Source organism: Condylura cristata, unplaced genomic scaffold, assembly GCF_000260355.1.
Source record: "Condylura cristata isolate star-nosed mole 26May11 unplaced genomic scaffold, ConCri1.0 scaffold00015, whole genome shotgun sequence".
NCBI lineage: Eukaryota > Metazoa > Chordata > Mammalia > Eulipotyphla > Talpidae > Condylura > Condylura cristata.
The window spans coordinates 29,700,470-29,718,344 of NW_004567116.1; the positions used below are offsets into that span (position 1 = coordinate 29,700,470).

The window sequence follows — 17,875 nt, forward strand, 5'->3', positions numbered from 1 at the left end:
GGGTGGGAAGAAAAGGGGGGGCACACAGTGGACCTCGGTGAGGGTGTGGTGTGGTGACATCTGAAGCGTGCGATCCTGTACCTTTCTATCACATAGTGTTATAAGCCAGTGTTAAAATAAAAACAGGTACTTTTGCAGAAATAGAGAAATCTATCCCACAATTCTTCTGGAATCTTCCCCCAGAATCCCCAAAAGACAATTTTGAAAGAAAGAACAAAGCTAGAAGAGTCAAACTTCCTACTTTCCAGAATTACTATGAAGTGTCAAAACAGTACGATACTGCAATGACACAGAGAGGTGCTTGATCAGACTTGAGCACATACAGACATACAGACCAACGTTATAGAAAGGAGAGCCTTCGGGTGAACTTCCATATATGTCCAAGTGCTATTTGACGGTACAGAAATTAACCCAAAGTGGATCAAAGCCCTAAACCGAAGAGCAAAAATTGTGAAATTCTTAGACGAATATAAGGTAAAAACTTCACAACATGGCTCCGAGAGTGATTTCTCAGACCTGATACCTAAGGAAAAGGTAACTAAAGAAAAAACAAGACAAACTGGATTTCATGTCATAAGAAGTATAATGTGTTAGAGCCCTCTAGGCACTGGTGGAGATGGGGGTCTCCCCTGAATGCACCCCATGGACACCACAGTCAGGGTGCTGGTGCTCCCTCTTGGCATGTGGCTTGAGCAGGTCTGAAGGGTCCAGATAAGCAGGCAGAACCCCCCCTTAACCTTAGAGCCTGCCTGCCACCAACCGACTGAGGGTGTCCCCTCACCTTCGTCGCTGCAGCCTGGGCCCATGCAGGGCTGGAAGTCCTGGGTGTCAGGGCAGGGGACACTGAGATCCAGCTGTGCCTTCAGCATGCGCTGCCGCATCCTCTTGCCTTTGTCACAGGTGGAGGAACTGCAGGCGGACCACGGGGACCAGTTGGAGTAGATGCAGGTTTCAGGGGTGTCATCTGGAAAGAGTATGTGACATGTCCTTTCTGGGAGTCAGTGGGAGCTATGAGTGACGCTCTCTCCAGGCAAACATCTAGGGACAAGAAAATCCCTGTCTCCTGACCAGCCCCAGTGAGCCTGGGTAAGCCTGGGTGGGGGAGAATGGGTGAGCATCATTCATTCCCTTTAAAGGTTCTATTTTAGCATTATGCTACCAGTTAAATAACCACAAGGAAAGATCGTCTTACTAGTCCTTCCGCTCAACACCCGCACGTCTTTTCATTTCCAGCCTCTCATCTTGGCAAGTAGTATTTCTACACAGGTGCAAACACATCATAGGAAATTTGTGTTGCTGCTTCATCTTTCTAATGACCCCACACAGGTGTCATGACAAGAATAAGCAGCCCAAGCCAAGCACGTATGTAACAACAGCATTGTGAGAATCTTACGTTTTATTCCATGTGTTTATTGGGGCAACAGTTTATGAGGAAGTTCTGTTATGAGCTCCATTTTACAGGTGAGGAACCCATGGTGGGGAGGGGAGTTTCTTGTCCAAAATCACAGAACGAGAGGCCAGGGTCTCTGGGTGCAGATGCTGGGTGAAAACTTGGCCAAAGACCCCGATGAGGACTTGAGTGTCGCTTTCCTTCTGGGGAGGGTGGATGTCCCCTTTCCTGCCTCACAGGTAGTGTCAGAATCAGAACAGAGCGCTCTGATTACTCGAACCTACACAAATGTCATTTACACTACCACTTTAAAGTCCAGCAGAGTTGAAAAGATATCCCTGTGATACGCTGCCACCAATTTCCTTATGCTTTGTGGTTACTCTGGGTCTTGTTTTAGATTGTCTAGCAAGCCAAAATCCTCAAAGATGGGATTACCCCAAGCCAAAGACTATAATAAAATATGCTAGCAAATGTTTTTTCCAAAAGTTCATGCTAATGTATGTGGCCCACCTGTAAAAAGGAAAACCATGTACCTTCGTCTTTCTCTTCTGGAGCCAGGTCTGCTACAATATCGTCCACGTTGTCTGGAACAATATTGCATTGTTCCCCCTGCAAAAGGATTTTTTCTTAAAGGGTTCAGGAAAATTGAAGGAGGAAAATTGGAGGTGGATATGAAATCTAATGCCCACCCTATAAAAACATCCTAGGCCATACTAGAGCCCTGTGCCGCATATACTATGTGATTGAAAAAGAAATGGCAAGATAGCAAGAAAGAAAAACGAGGCAAGCAATATGTGCCACATGCAAAATAAATGGCTCATGCGCCACTGCCTTCCAATTCCTGACCCATGGCAGACCTTAGTCATCAAGTATGAAATGCATGATGAAGCTTAGCCTGGACCATATTACTCAAGCAGTAATTACATATCATAGAATATGCCAGGGCCCCACGAATCTAAAACAGAGAGAAGTATAGTCTTCTTGTCACTCCTGGTGCAAGGGTTGGTGCCAATGGTTGGTGTGAACCTCATACCTTCCGGGCAATTCTCTCGATGACAACTCTGGCTACTTGAGTGATAGACCCACCCTCTGGGTCATAAAAAGGACTCTGAGGATGGTCCAGACTGGTCAGGGGCCGGATTTTCTCCTGGGGGATTGTGGGCTTGTTGGGTGACTGCAGTGGGGGGAAAACAGAAATATTGGGAGGCAAAATTGGTGAAAACATATAAGCAATTTGATTGTTACATCACCAGAGTAAAAACCTCAATAAGAACCTAACAAATATAACTATTGCTTATATTTATGGAATTCTACTCATGATACATGTTATGATTGCTTGGAAATTTGTAGAATCTGCATTTTCAGATTCTCTATGTACATGGTTGGCCAGATGCAAGAGCCAAGCTTCTGAAAGGTCATCCCAGCTAGGAAATGGCTTGGCCAGGTTGGCCTGCATCCAGGGTTCTTCCTGTTAGACCAGGTGGCAGCAAACTTTTGTCTGTGAAGGGTCAGATGGGAACTATTTTAGGCTTTGCAGACCTAAATACCATCTGTCAGGGCTATTCAACTCAGCTGTTGTACTGGGAAAGCAGTCCATCGGGACAACGTGTATCCAATGAGAGTGGCTGAGTTTGAAACCGATGAGTCAGGCGGTACACCCAACTTGGCCACAAGCCAGTTTACTACTTTCTGATCTAGACTGTTCGACCACTTGTTTTCTGATGGCTCCAGATTTTGATGCAGATGGTGAGCTGATCATATATGAGAAATCCTGACATTCAGAAGGGCTCTAAACAGCTCAGTCTGGATGTCAGGAAACCTCAGGTACCTGGCTCAGTCTCCTGTCAGCAACTTACTTCCTGCTGTTCCCTGCCTTCCCTCCCTCTCTCCCTCCTCCTCCTTCCCCAAGCCCTGGCCTGCTGTTCCTTTCTCTTCACTGTGGGGTGCTCTTTTTCGGGTTCCCTCTCCATATTCCCCTCTGAGGGGACTCCCAGAGCCTGAGTGCTATGTATGTGATGAGACCTTCATGGCTCCCCTGCCAGTTGGTGGGTTCACTCAGGACACGGCCTGGGCCAGATTTACCTTGTCCAGGACTCCCTGACAGGGGTGGGCAGGGGAACAGTTGCCAATGACCACTCCAAGCAGACACCTACCTCATAAGTCACCCCACTGTCGGTGCCAGCATCCCAGGGAATCAGGTCTTGCACTACCTTCTGGACCCAGCCACATTCCTTGGTGCACAAGTCCTCTGCAGACAGGCCCACGTTCCAGTCGGGGCTGGGACCCATCATGGTCAGGAAGGACATTAAGTGGCGTGTCCTGTCCACTGAAAATTCAGCCGAGGGTGCTGCTCTCCTGGAAACCAAAACACAGAGACCAGCATGTTAGGGCCTCCGGGTTACGTGCTCAGAGCCGGGCAGACCATGGCTCTGCATAGGAGGAGCGCGGCAGGAAGCAGCAGGATTCTCAGTCGCCTACTCAACTCTGCTTTGGGCACTGCCAGTTTCCAGTGCTCTCTCTTGAGCCAGTACCTCCTTTGGAGAGAATCAGATGCTCCCACCCTCCCCAGTGTTTTTTTTTTTTTTTAAAGATTTATTTATTTATTCATATGGAACTGGGGTACAGGCCAGAGATGCGGAGGGTGAAAGGATTCACCAGAGACAGAGTGGGGAGCAGAACAGGCAGATCGATGAAGTACACTGCTGAGGGGAGCAGCGGGCAGGCCAGGAGAGGTCTGCCTCGCCATGTGGACTCCTCCGGGGCAGGCGGGAATCGAACTCCTGAGGAAGTGGCTTAAGCTTCGTAGTGCAGTGCTTTAACCCGCTGCACCACCAGGGAGGGCCCGACCTCCCCAGTTTTACTGTGTTGGCATCACTTAATTATTTAGCTGTTTATCGATTGTTGTCTCCCCCTGGAGTGTAGGTGCCAGGGAAGCAGCATTTTTGTCTACCTTGTGGGTTGCTCCCCAGAGTCTACAATGGTGCGTGGCACAGAGTAGACACTCAGTAAATGCCCCTGTATAAGTGAATGAACAGATGCACACAGTGCGAGTGGCCGGCTGTGTTGGATGTGAATGAACTTTACAAAGAACTGCTTAACAAGGGCCCACGCATTTCTTATGTGTTTGCACTTAATCCTTAATTTGGATAAGGGTTACTGACTCCCCTCTATCACGAAGAAAGGGCGGCTTTCAAGGGTTATGCGACTTGCTCATAGCTACGGGGAAGTGGCAGAGTGAACACCACCCAAGTCACTGTTAGTTCAAGGCTGGTGTCCTTCTCATCGTCACATTCCAAGTCCTCCTCCCTGCCCGCTTTCACTCTCTTGAAGGAACACGCTTTCCTGCCTGCTGCCTCTCTTGCCCTCAAAAAGTTGCTTCTGCCCTGGCACGAGAGCTCAGCCGTGGCCTCATAGCTGGTTCCTTGACCATTTCCTTCTGTTCACTGTGGCATCAGAGACTGATAGACCCTGAGCTCCAAGAGTCAGTTCTTCAATTTCTGAGTCTCATGTTGCTAAGAAGTTTAAGGAGTGACCCGGGCTGCCTGAGATCAACAGTGGTGTCTCAGCAAAGGACCTGCGTGCAGGGCGGGGAGAAGACTTAGTCCACTCAGCTCACACTTGGCAGACCTGTATTACTTTACCTCCCCTGCCATTGCCCCAGACAATCCTATGGCAGTAGAATTATTACCCCATGATGTAAAGCAGAAAGAAAGGCTTCTAGAGGCCCCTGCATTTCAGGCACAGATGGAGGGACTAAGGTTCCCAGGCAGTTCTGCCTGATGCACACCCCAAGCTGTTAGCTGCAGGGAGTCCTTGGCCCAGGATCAACCTGCCTATTCAATCCAGCTGGCAGCTGGTCCCTGTCAGCCGCTGGTGAGTCCCCACGACCCTGCGAGTCAGCTGCTTCTGGCTGCCCTCACCTGTCCCTAGCAAGTGACGACTCCAGCTCTGGTCAGGCACTGTGGAAACCCAGTGCGTGGACTTGACAGCCAGGTGGGGTCACCCATTGACTAGCGAAGGAGGGGGGCCTGGGTGTGCATGCTGGCATGGCGGGTGTTCAGACAAGCTGCAAGCCTTCCTGTATCCAAGGTGTGAAAAGGAGGGTCCCTCTATGGCTGCGCTAAAGGGTCCCTCTATGGCTGCGCTAAAGGGTATGTGATGCTTAATGAGAGAACCTGCCCAGTGCTGAGCTGCTACTGCTGCTTCTGTTTTGAAGGAGGCGCACTTAGGGCCATGTGGGCTCAGACGAGAAGGGAGTGGCAGGGGGCCACCTGAGCGGGCCACAGTCCAGTGGGGTGTGCCAGTCTCGGTTCGGCCTGAGTGGAGGGGTGCTCTGCCCCAGCGCTGGCTTTGGCTGGTGGGAATGCACTGGGAATGCAGATTATTGTGCTGGACCGGAGTCTTTCAACCAGAGCCTGTGGTTGGGGCTCAGCGCTCATCCCTCCCAGTGGTCCTCACACACCTCAAGTTGGCGAATCACTGTGCTCACATTTCACACCTCTGGGCTTGCTCATCTCTTCCCGGGGCCTTTGGTTGCCTAGTTTGAGGCCAGAGTCCCGGCAGTCCACACGCTGTGTGGATCTGTGGGGTGTTACTCTGGGATTGCAATGGCTTTCTCACTGCTCAGTCTCCCCCACTATTCTGGGAACTCCTTGAGGGCGGGAACCCTAAGTTTCACAGTTGCACCCATTCCTCTGCCTCCAGGGAGCGACCCAACCACGGGAGACCAGTGACTTGCTCCACAACTTGCTAGCACTAGACCTTGAGCCGGCCAGCCCCTCACCCTCTTCCAGGCCCAACTTCCCACCTGGCATTCCCTCTCTGAGCACACTGTGGAGCTGGGAGGAGGTGCTGGCTTAGGAAGCCATCCAAGCGGCTCGTGTCTCACACGGCTTTGCTGGCTGTTCAGAGAGGCACAAATTGGGGACTGATTTCCTTGCCTATATTTGCCCATCCTGGCGTGCAGGCCAGGGGTTGAGCAGCTTCTAAAGAATTGTGCTTCAGGAGATGCAGCATTGTGCACCCAGTGGCTAATAGGACATGGGCGTCCCTTCTTAATAGGGCCGGGCAGAGCACCGGGGCGTCTCTGCACCCCACCTGTCCTTGGCTCTTAGCCGCTGGGGGTGCAGCAGGCCCTTGGGGTCAGTTTCCTCTTCCACATGGAGGTCAGCAGGAGGATGACTACCTGCCCACCTCCCAGGGCACCTGGCTTTGTGTCAGGTCAGTCATTTATACCCTAGACCCAATGGTGACATTATTCATCAAGACAACTTAAGAGACTAAACCAGCTCTGCTCAGGAATCCAGAACCAGAGGAACCAAACCTACCCCACTCAGCACACCTTCTTGATATTCTGCCCAACTGATGGATGTAACCATCCAAGAACTGCCTGTGTTTTTGTAAGGCCTGATGCAAATTGTTCTTTGCAAATGGCATTTTACCCAAATGTATCGCTTGAGCAAAGTAGTCTCCAGAGGTTGGTCATTCAGAGGTAGGAAATATGGGGCAACCAATCCCGACACAAAATGCCTACCCTTAGTTGCGGTAATATGGTCAACAGAAGCGACTTGCATCTGTAAGGGAGAGATTTTCTAGCATCTTCAGTTACCCAGCTCATTTGTCTTACCACTGACTGGAAAGTTTACAAGGCATGACCCGGAGGTATGACCGCCCCTCACGGTGCTGAGGGTCTAGGTATACCTTCTCAGAGCCCACAGATCTCACATTCTCCTCAGGGTTTCTTGTTTCATTCCGTCTTCCCCACTAGGTTCCAGTAGAGTAGCGGCCATTTTTGTCTTGTAGCTGTAACCCAGTGTCTGGCTTAGAAGTTGGCATGCAATGGGTTCTCTTCAAATATTTGTTGAAATAAATGAATTAATCTAGGAAATGAACATGGACTTCTTGTACTTCCTTTGACCTTCAACTTTAATTAAAAAATCACCTCAAGTACTTATTACTTCTACACTAAAAATACTATTTGAAATAATGAAAGGGATTAGAATATAAGTGAGTTTTCTTGTGGAAATGCTAAATGTGACTGGAATCCTCTCACTTGTCCAAATTGTAACAAAAATCTTTATTCATATTTTCTTATATGGCATGGCTTCCCATATGTGATATTTTGCTAATTTGGTTTCATTTTTTTTCTAGCTGAGATTTATATTTATATGAATTTTCTATTAAAGAGAGCTGATGGAGACATACCATATAACAGAATATATAAGAAAACATGATAATGAAACTGGCCTGATGTTCAGGTCAAAAGAAATATGAATCAGTGAGATGGTAGAGCTTTAAATCAAGACTTACACAAAACAGACATTTAAACCAGGCACTTTAAATCAAGACTTAAACAAAACAGATGTCACAAACTGGGAGGGGGGAAGGTAAGACTGTTCAACAAGTGGGGTCATGCTAACCCAGTTACAACAAAAAAATAGGGTTCACATCTAATATCAAATAGACACACACAATTCAGAGTCAAACAGGTTCCTGGGGAAAAAGTCAAGTTTTCTAGCCTGTTAGAGAAATACTAATTTTTTCAGTTTAAAAAAAATTAAAAGGTAACTGAAACCTCTGTCTAAGGAAGAATTTTATAGAAAAAAAATGACATGTTAGCAAAAACTTCTCCATGAGGTGTGACAAATGTTAATATCTACTGTACAGTATCTACAGAATGCACCCAAATCTGTCAGAAAATACCACAAATGGTATGTTATGGATAAACAGTACCAGAAAAATGAAAACCAAATGAAGATGTGAACAAATGTTTCACTTTTTAACATTTACAAAGACAAAGTGGTGTGGAGAAAACAAAGCTGCTCTTTTAGATCTGGGCTCAGTCACTTAGCAGCTCTGTGAGGGGGTTTTCACCCCGCATCTTTTGCAGTTACTACATCTGCAAAATGGGAACACCATCGTTTCAGGGCTTTTTGTGAAGAAACTGCTGCTTTGGTAAAAGTTTAGCTTTTCCATTCAACGAAATTTCCAAAACACCACAAGAAACGCAGGGTAAAACGCCTACCCTCTGTTGCCTTATTATCCCCTTATAAATGGCAGTGCCACAGTAGTGAGACTTCGGTCGCTTCAATGCTGGGTTCTGTCCCGCATCGTTCTTCGCCAGTAAAGTTGACGTTGTAGAAACTAAATTCAGCCACTAGGGGGCACGCAAGCCTTTCGCTAGAGCCTGTGTGGCTGGAGGCAGGTTTGGCGAGGTTTCCAGTCTTCAAAACTGTTTAAATAACCTGGTGGACCCTAGGGCCCAGGGTCCGTCTGACCAGTAGTATCCACCGCTGGCTCCTCTAGTCCAACACCAATCTTTCTTCAGGCTCCTGAGTCATTGTGTTGGATCTGGACTAGCATTGCGGGTGGGCGGGAAGCAGGAAAAGCCCTGAAACTTCCATCCTCCATTAGAGAGAAAAGGATGGTCTCTGGCCTCCTGGAAAATTATGACTTTGGGTAATTATGAGGACACAGCCCCTCCAGAGGCAGAATTTCTGGAAAGGGAGACTGTGTCTCCAGTCTCCCCACCTTTCTTATGTCCCAAAACATGGAGCACTGTCAAATCAAATGTTAATTAAACAGTGGCTGGAAATAATTCACATCAGTGCTTTACAGGATTCATGATTAAAAAGGAATGAAACTTATTTTAAAATTGTCCAGGAATCCGTCGCAAACTGAAGAAAGTGGGTGAGATTCAGAATTGATTTGCAGGAAACCTGGGCATTTTGCTGCCGAGGCGCCAGAGGACCCAGTGAAGAATGTGGGTTTTTGTTCCGAATCTGTCTTTCCTTGTCTCTACCTGTGCGCTGGGCTCTCAGAGCCACAGCTTGATTTATTGAGCTAAACAAGTCAGCAGCTAATTTGTTCATTCATGGCTGTCCTTTGAGAAGTGGTCCTGGGGATAAAGATGAAGATCATTGAAAAACAAGTCAGTTTCCACGGGCAGGACCTTGCAAAGTAGGTCACCCTGGCTTTGCACTGGCCCGAGGGAGCCTGGAATCCCATTAACCTCAATGGAGCAGGCCCAGTGAGGAGGGGCAGTGCTGTTTCTGCAAAACAAAACTTGCCTCATGTCGGCTTCCTAATTTGACTTCCTAATGAGATTTGGAAGAGGAAAAGGGGAGCGTGGGGTGTGGGAAAATCAAAGGAAAATTCCTTTCCCTTAACAAGCTGGTAGCACTGAGCGGAGGGTTTGGGTGTTTGGGTGTTTGGGAGGTCTGAGTGTTTGCCCATCAATTAATCCTGTTCCAACTGGGGGCTCAAGGAATCTGAGGAAGTGGGCGAGAAGTAGGCAGGCGTCTGACAACATATTTTTCAATTTTTCTAACAGTCTCTCTCCCATCTTAAAAACGGGGGAGAAAAAAAAACGAACAAACTTCCTTGACTCTTATCCCCTCCGAGTGGTGGCCCAGTCTTTCTTCTTCACGGCAAACCTCACGGAAGCATCAGTCGTTGACTCCATAACCGCCTTTTCTGTTGACATATCACAGGGCTCTCGGCTGTGCCCTTCCCTGTTCCTCAGCAGAGAGGGTCTTCAATAAGGTCACTGACATCAGCATGTTGGCAAATCTCTGGCACATTTATAGCCCTCACCTCCTGGATCGGCACTGGCCACGCTGCCCTTGGGCGCTACTGCGGCTTCCCTGGCACCAGCCCCTTCTACAGCGTGGCTGCAGCTCCTCTCCTGTTCTTTTGCTGGCAGCTGTCCTGGGCAGCAAGCTGGCGTCTTCAGCATTCACTACCAAGCCTGACCCTTATCCTCTGGCTCCCTCTCACAGGTGCACTGCCTCCTAGTCCTTGATGACACCCCTTGTATCACTCTTCCCCCTTTTCCCCCAGGTCACAGAGCCCCAACCAGATATCTTATGGGCTTGTCAACACCTCTCTAACTGGACGTAAGGCCTTTCCCACTGAACTTCCTCAACTGTTCCCACTTTTGTCCCGCCAACAAACACCTGGCAGGTGTCGGCCATCTGCTGCTGCCCCTCCGCCCTCACAGTTAGTTCACTCTAGGGCCTCTGCAATTGCTGGCTCGTTGGTCTGCCACAGCTACTTCTGCCTTTTCCATATCAGAATCAGTGTTACTCTTTTTAATGTAAATCAGATCCTATTGTCATCCCTCTTCAAACCCTTCAATGATTTCCTATTACGCTTAATGTAAAGATCAAAATCTCTGACGTGGCAAAGCTCTCACATTTCACTTCGGGACCTAGTTACACCATAGCTGCTTGGTATCTTCATTGTGCTCTGTTCTCTGCTCAGGGCCTTTGTGCTTGATCTTCTAGACTTTCTAGAATGTTCTCTTGCTTTGCTTCTCTACTAGTTAACACCTATAGATTCCGGAGGTCTTAGCTCCTTCCCTCAAGGAAATGTTCTCTGACCTGCAGGCTAGATTGGTTAGTGTCCATCAAACACTGTTACGGCACCTCATGTCTTTACATGAACAGCAGAATTGTCATCATTTGCTTAGTGTCCCTCCCGCTAACCCATAAGCTCCAGGAGAAACTGTCTGCTCCCCAGTATATCCCTGAGCACCTTCCACAGCACGGCCCCCTGGACACCCTCAACAAGCATTAGTAAGGCCATGAAATGTTCCGGTCACTCTTGATGAAAGGATACAGAGTGAGTGAGTGAAAGTCAAACTTTTCTTAGTTCGTTTTGGTGCAGACAACTGGATGTGGCCACACCACCAATGTCATGCACACCAGAACTCAGACTGGTTGAGATATAGATCGTGTTGATTAAAAAGTGGAAAATGAGGGACCTCCGTGGTGGCGCAGCGGGTTAAAGCACAGCACTAAGAAGCTAAAGCCACTTCCTCATGAGTTCGATCCCCGCCTGCCCCGGAGGTGACCACGTGGCGGGGCAGACCTCTCCTGGCCCGCCCGCTGCTCCCCTCAGCCCCTCAGCAGTGTACTTCGTTGATCTGCCTGTTCTGCTCCTCACTCTGTCTCTGGTGAATCCTCTCACTCTCCGCATCTCTGGTCTGTACCCCAGTTCTGTATGAATAAATAAATAAATCTTTAAAAAAAATAAAAATAATAAAAAAAAATTAAAAAAAAAAGTGGAAAATGAGTGAGGGGTTGCTTAGTGGGAGGGACCGGTGGCAGCTGGAGATGGTTGCCACTGGAGCCCCTCCACAGGTGGAGCAAGAGCGAGGAGGGACCTGTCCTACAACCCCGAGCCTCCCAGCCCCTACCGAGTGGGGTGGAATGAGGGCTAAAGGGGCCATGGCATGCGTATCTAGTTGGGCGACTGGCACATTCTAGGTGCTCAAGGTAAAAGGATTCCTCTGTTTCTTCCTTTCCTCTCCCCCTCCTCTCCTCTGTCCTTTCTATACACAACTTGCTTTGTACTTGACCCCTTTCTCAACGCAGGCTCCCCAAGGGGAAAAATGTAGACGGGTCCCTTAGTGGGCCACAAATTGGCACCCACAGCTCTGTGTCCAGATGTCCTGGTGCCTGCCCTTGAGCCCCAGCCCGCAAGGGGGCGGAGGTGACAGGCTCCCGGGTTGGATAGCTTCGGGGAGGCGGGCTGGTCCAGCGCGCGCGCCCGTGTGCTGTGAGGGCGCGTGCACGTGCAGCCCGTGGACCTGAGCGCGTGAGCGACCTCAGTGGTGAGTAGCTATGTCTGAGTCGAGTTAAAACGACCAGGGGCACAGCGACCACGCCCGCCGCCCTAGAAGACGCGCAAGGTCCACGCTCCTCGCTCGCAGCACGCCTCGCCCGTCAGACCCCCGAGAGTGCTATGGCGCGCGGTGGCCAGTAGGTGGTGGTTTGAGCACAGGCAGAGGGCAGGGTCGGGCCAGGGTCTGTTTTACTACTTACACGTTGAGAGGCTGCCAGGCTGGCCACTGAGCTTTGGCTTTGATGACGGTAAGGACCTCGTCACTCTGAAAAAAAAAAAAAAAAGACCACAGATACTTAGTGAGGAGAGTCGGGGTCACGGGAACAAGAGGCTTTGACAGGGCGACAGTCTCCACTGCCACTCTCTTACCTGTGGTTAAGGCTCTACCTGCCAGGTGAGGGGCCATCACGCCCTAGGGTGTGGGAGTCTTAGCTTGGAGTCTCAACAGCCGCAGTGGAGTGGTGGTGCTGGGGGGGTCCCTGTGCCTGATTGGTCCTGACTCCCAAGGGTCCCCTGAGCCACACCATTGGTTTCCAGTTCAGCCCCTACCTGCCTACTGGAGCCAAGCACTGGCCTGGACTCTACCTCATGTCACACTGGCCTGTGTGTCCAGCCAGAGGGCAGGGCATGTGCTGTGTCCAGCCACGCTTAGCTGTTACCTGACCTGGGGGATTGTGCACCTCTGTCCCCCCTTCCAGGAAGATACCCCTCTCCCCCTCAGTGTCTCCTTGGACAGGAAATTCACAAGGAAGCCCAGCATGCATGTCTTTGCCACTCATGTTGTCTTGCTCTGTCACCCTAGACAGTGTGTAGGGGGCCCTTAAAGCAGAGGACCCAAAGGCATTTTTGAAGAAGAATTTGATAAATTACATTTTGAAGGAAAGCAGGAGATAGTCATTATGGGCAAAGATCAGAACTTTGTTTATCTTTATTAACTTTACTTGGAGGCTTCTTAGGATTTTTAAAAATTTATTGATTTATACATATAAGAACTGGGGTACAGGCCAGAGGTGTGGAAGGGTGAGAAGATTCACCAAAAATAGAGTGGGGAGCAGAATAAGCAGATGTACTGAAATACACTGCTGAGGGGAGCAGTGGGCGGGTCAGGAGAGGTCTGCTGTGCTTTGTGGGTCACTTCCCTGGCTGTGGATCGAACTCAGGCTGCAGTGGCCACGGATAGCTTCATAATGCTGCTCTTTAACCTGCTGCACCATCAGAGAGGACCCTCTTTGGGTTTTTTTATTTCAATAACACTTTTGGGTAATAAGTATCCTGATCTTTTCAGGTTTATTACTTTTGCAGGTTGAAATTCACCGCTGGCCGGGTCATTCCCCAGAGTTTATTCAGCAGGTGCTGGACCTCCCCACTCCCTGACTGGGGCTCTGCAGTGCTAAGACATGACAGGCCATCATACATAGAAAAGTCCAGTAAGTCACCAGCTGGGGAAAGAAGACCCTTATTGCTAACTGAACTTGTTCCTGAATTGTGGAAGGGCAGAGACTTGCTTGGCTGGCTCACAGCTCTGCCTCAGACCTAAGCTCTGTGCCTGGTAGTAGGGGATGAATACTAGGATATATTTGGGATGAATTGAACTTCTTAGTTGCTCAGTATCTTGCTTAGACAATCCCACAGACTTGAGGCCCAGGCCGGAGCACTCATTCAACCCCAGGGAATGGATTGCGGGTGGCAGTGGGCCTTAGAGAGGAGGGGGCTCAAGATGGGAACCTACAGGTGGTCCTGGATGGGGTGAAGGGCAGAAGCCAGGCCTTCACTGACAAGCCGCAGGGTAACAGAAACAGGCCTCCTTTCCCCCAGGGAACCTAAAAGTGCCTTGTCAGGCTTCCTGGGGGTCCCCTCTTGTGTTCAGAGGAAAGAATCCTTGCATGCAGAGACACCCCCACATTCAGATATGTGCGGCTAAAGCATTTCCAAATCACAATGGAATGGTTTACATTTTTCGTAGATTTGTTTATTTGTTGAGACTGTATCCTCATCACTCCTAATAAATATCTTTTGAATGATGACAGGAGCAAGAAATCACATCAAAACACGACCTATCTCCCTGATGCCAGGCAGTGTCTCCAGAACCTGGCTTTCCTGAAGTCACCTCATCTGTCTTGTGTTCCACCTTGAGCTCTTCCTGTGACCCCAGAGCCTGCTCTTGCCCTGGTTGGGCCCCAATGCCAGAGGCTGACCTGGAACATCGCCAGCTTCCTTTCACCTTCTGCCCCAAGACCTGCTGCATTCACATGGTAACATTTTGCCATTTCCTAGCCTCATACCTTAACAAAGCCCTGTCTCCAGTATCTTCTTGCTTTTCCCTAAACCATCTTCTATACTGCTGCTAATCCACCCCACCATTACCTGGCTAAGCCCACCAGGGGCTTCCCTACAACTTCTGTGACAATTTCTTCATTCCTGAATTTTGCCTACATGGCCCTCATCATCTAGCTACGATACACCTCTTTTTTCTTTGATCTTTATCTCCAGAACAATACATGCTCATTATAAAAAGTTTTAGCATCACACACAATGTAAATGTTGAGCTCATTGCACATGCGCATCTTCCCTGCCTTCCGCTTTGCCCCCCTCATCTGGGATGTGACTGCTCTCCCTTTGCTGATTTTTAAATTGTTGGAATTCTTCACATTATGGTAAATCACATCAATTTTTATAAAGAAGAAATCCAAGATAGGAGATCGCATAACGAGATACTGTCTGATGACAATCCTTTTGCCCTTAAAGAAATACTTCACAAAAAATAAAATCAATGTGGGTGGAGCTAAAGTAGTCATCAAGTCAGACTGCTGGCAATTCACTGGGCATTATAATTAGATCTTGGTTTTCAAGTTCCAACTAATGACATATTGATTTTGCTTTTGCTGTATATAACAGCAAGAATTGTTTGTGCCCTCTCTTAGTGCTTATTTATGATGATAAAATTCCATTGCTATGTGTTAGAGCTGAGGAGGCTTCTAGGGTGGCGAGTCCTCATGTGCGTGCATTAGAACAGCTTCTTGCTGCAAATTGTTTCATCTGGTGCTTATGTGCTATGTGCGTGATCAACAGTTTCTTGTCTCTTGTTTGTCATGACTGTGTTATCTGATGCAATAAAACAGGAGGATTCTGGAAAGTTTATTTCAAAAGCTAAACATTTTGGTTCAAGAAGGAAAACCAAAGTTCTACAGAATCAGTGAGTGACTGACCTGTCCCTGGTCATACCCAAGTGCTATGGACAGTCAACAGAAATTGTTGGAAAAGCTAAGCCACCTTCTTTTTTTATCTACCTCCCTAGCTACCTACCACCTCTTCATTTTTATGAGTGTGTCACACTCGATAACACAGATGTTCTCTAATTCATGTGAGCAGTGTTACTGGTGGATATTGAGTTGTTCCCATATGTGATGCTCTGATGGCCACTTGAGTATGTGTTTTCTTTGTTTACATGGCTGTGTCATCAATTCCTAGGAACGATCAAAAGAAAACAAATTTACATTTTTGTAGGCTTGCCAAATTGTCCTCCAAATGTCTATACAATTTATACCCCAGCAAGAACGTGGTGTGCCTGTGTCTTCATGGACTGTGGACTTTGCACACTGGGTACTGTCAGTCTTTTTTGAGTATTTAATATTTACAAATCTAGCAGGAAGGAGATAGTGTGATTCAGCTCATACTCTGGGGTCATCCTGCATCCAAACCGTGATGGTATCATTCTAAGTTTGTGTCTCCAGCAAGTGTCTTGAACTTTTAGATTTTTCATCTGTAAAATGGGATTAAAATAAGAGTGTCTACAGCATGGGGATGGGAATGACATAATTCATGCAAGCTGCTTATATTATGTATCATGTACATAATGTATCAGGTAACAGAGCCCATATTAGCATAACGATTAGCTCTTTTCCTTATTCTTATTTACAGTCAGGCCAAGATGGAATTGGAATCGATTTGTGCTGCTTTATACAGAGTGGAGCATAGCATTGCATCGACAAACCCACAAAGCCTCAGGAGAACTTCCCCATATTTAAGCCCAGCTCCAAGTACTGGGAGGTTTATGTGGCTGGGTGAGTCTTGGACCAGGCACTGGGGTGACGACCCCTTTACATCCTGAAGAAAGATTTAAATTCACAGTGAGTGATCTAAACGTCAGGATTCAATAAAAAGCAATTTTAACATGTCTCTGAGGCACAATGGGGATCTCTCAAGATTCCTCAGCACTTCTGAATCCCCCATAGGACTCTTTCCAAATAACACATTTCAGGGTGCACACCATTCCTGCTGGTGTGGATAAGGTCAGCACTTTCCTAGATACCCGGCAAATAAAACTTAAAAGAAAAAAAAAAAAGAAACTACATGTCATCACCTCCACCTTCAAGAGGACAAGTTCATTAATTTTGCTTGTGGTAAACCTACTGTGAAGCTGTCACAATTCTATTCAAATTTCATAGCTGCTGGCACCAAGTGGAAATAGCACAGCCCCAACCTGGCCAGGAGATCAGATCCAGAGGAAGGAGGGTTCATGTGGAGGGAAAACCATGCTGGCATGGGTCAGAGGCAGAAGCACTTACTCTCAGAAGATGCCACGTCTGAGCAGAGAAAACACAAGATAGTGAGTCTGGGGTCTGGACCAACCTTGCACCATGCACTCCAGAGTCAGCGTGCAAAAAGGGAGACCTCCAGCCCCTCAGCTGGGTCCATAGAGAAAGACTGTGGCTATTGCCTCCTCCTCCATAGAGAAAGACTGTGGCTGTCGCCTCCTCCTTGCCTTGCTCTTCATCTCCTTCTCTATCCCTGCATCGTCTCAGCTCCTGCACAGTTGTCTGTAGCTCCCAGTTCTGAATTACGACTCGTGTGTCCGTGATGAGGCCCTCTGCTCCCGGAGACACTGGGCTAAACTCCCTGAACACTCGGTGACCTCCCCTACACCTGCAGTCTGGGAGTCAGGCAGAAGGACAAGCCTTTCCCCACAGGAAGAAAATGGGGTGTAACTCACAGAGAGGGAGGGAACTGTAGGAAGGGTAGTAGCATTAGCAGTCGTGACCTGTTGTTTCCTTGAGCTAGGAATTACCTTAATTACCTTATATATATGACTTATTAGATCTCTACAACACATATGCAAGGAAGGTACATTTGTTTTAATCTTCAGTTACATTTATTTAGCCTAATTAATTGTACAGTTAGTCAATGGCCAAGAGAGTATTTAAACCGCAGCTTGACTCTGAAGACCCCACAAGTTGCCCTTGAACACAGGCTGTTTAGGGGAGGAGGAGACTATTTAGGGTGAGTGGTGTTGCGGGAAGGCTGGGTAGTCTCTCCCCACCACACCCAAAGGACTTCCAGTGTTTACAATACTGTGAATTCTATTATGACACCCGGTTTCCTTTAAGAAAGGAGGCTCTTGAGTTGGAGAGAAACTGTTACTGCTAGAGAGTTGATATTAAATACAAGTGGAGGGGTCGCACACAGATACCAGCCCATTGCGTGTTCCCCCATTTGGTGACTTGCTTCTTACAAAAACCTATGGGGTTCCTATTATCCCATTTTGTGGATGAGAAAACTGAGGTTCAGAGAAGTCAAGTGACTCGCTAAAGACTACCCAGGAACCATGATTCCAAAACATGTCTGACTCCAAAACTCATGCTCTTTCCACTTCTACTTACTCTTCTTTTCCCCATCCACTGCTCATCCTTTCTCATTTTGCTCTTTTTCTGCCCCCCGCCCCCCAGCAACAGCCTGGCTGCCCCTGGCTGCCAGTTTTCTCCAAGGAGCTCTTGTTTTGTAGTGCAGGGTCAATATCACATCAACATCGGGAAATGCCACATGTGAGCAGAGTATGAATGTGAGCCTAAGGGCCGGGGG

At 48.1% G+C, this 17,875-nt stretch overlaps 1 protein-coding gene across 1 annotated transcript in view; it reads right to left on the minus strand.

The window, feature by feature from the left end:
• SPON1 (spondin 1, extracellular matrix protein) overlaps positions 1–17,875 on the minus strand; it is a 232,254-nt gene that overhangs the window by 10,206 nt on the left and 204,173 nt on the right. Inside the window, exons 7-11 of the mRNA XM_004683028.2 lie at positions 12,220–12,284; positions 3,544–3,745; positions 2,424–2,564; positions 1,924–1,999; positions 782–964 (exon numbers count right to left, since the gene is read on the minus strand). Of these exons, the coding sequence (XP_004683085.1) occupies positions 782–964; positions 1,924–1,999; positions 2,424–2,564; positions 3,544–3,745; positions 12,220–12,284 (667 nt within the window). The remainder of the gene's footprint in view (positions 1–781; positions 965–1,923; positions 2,000–2,423; positions 2,565–3,543; positions 3,746–12,219; positions 12,285–17,875) is intronic.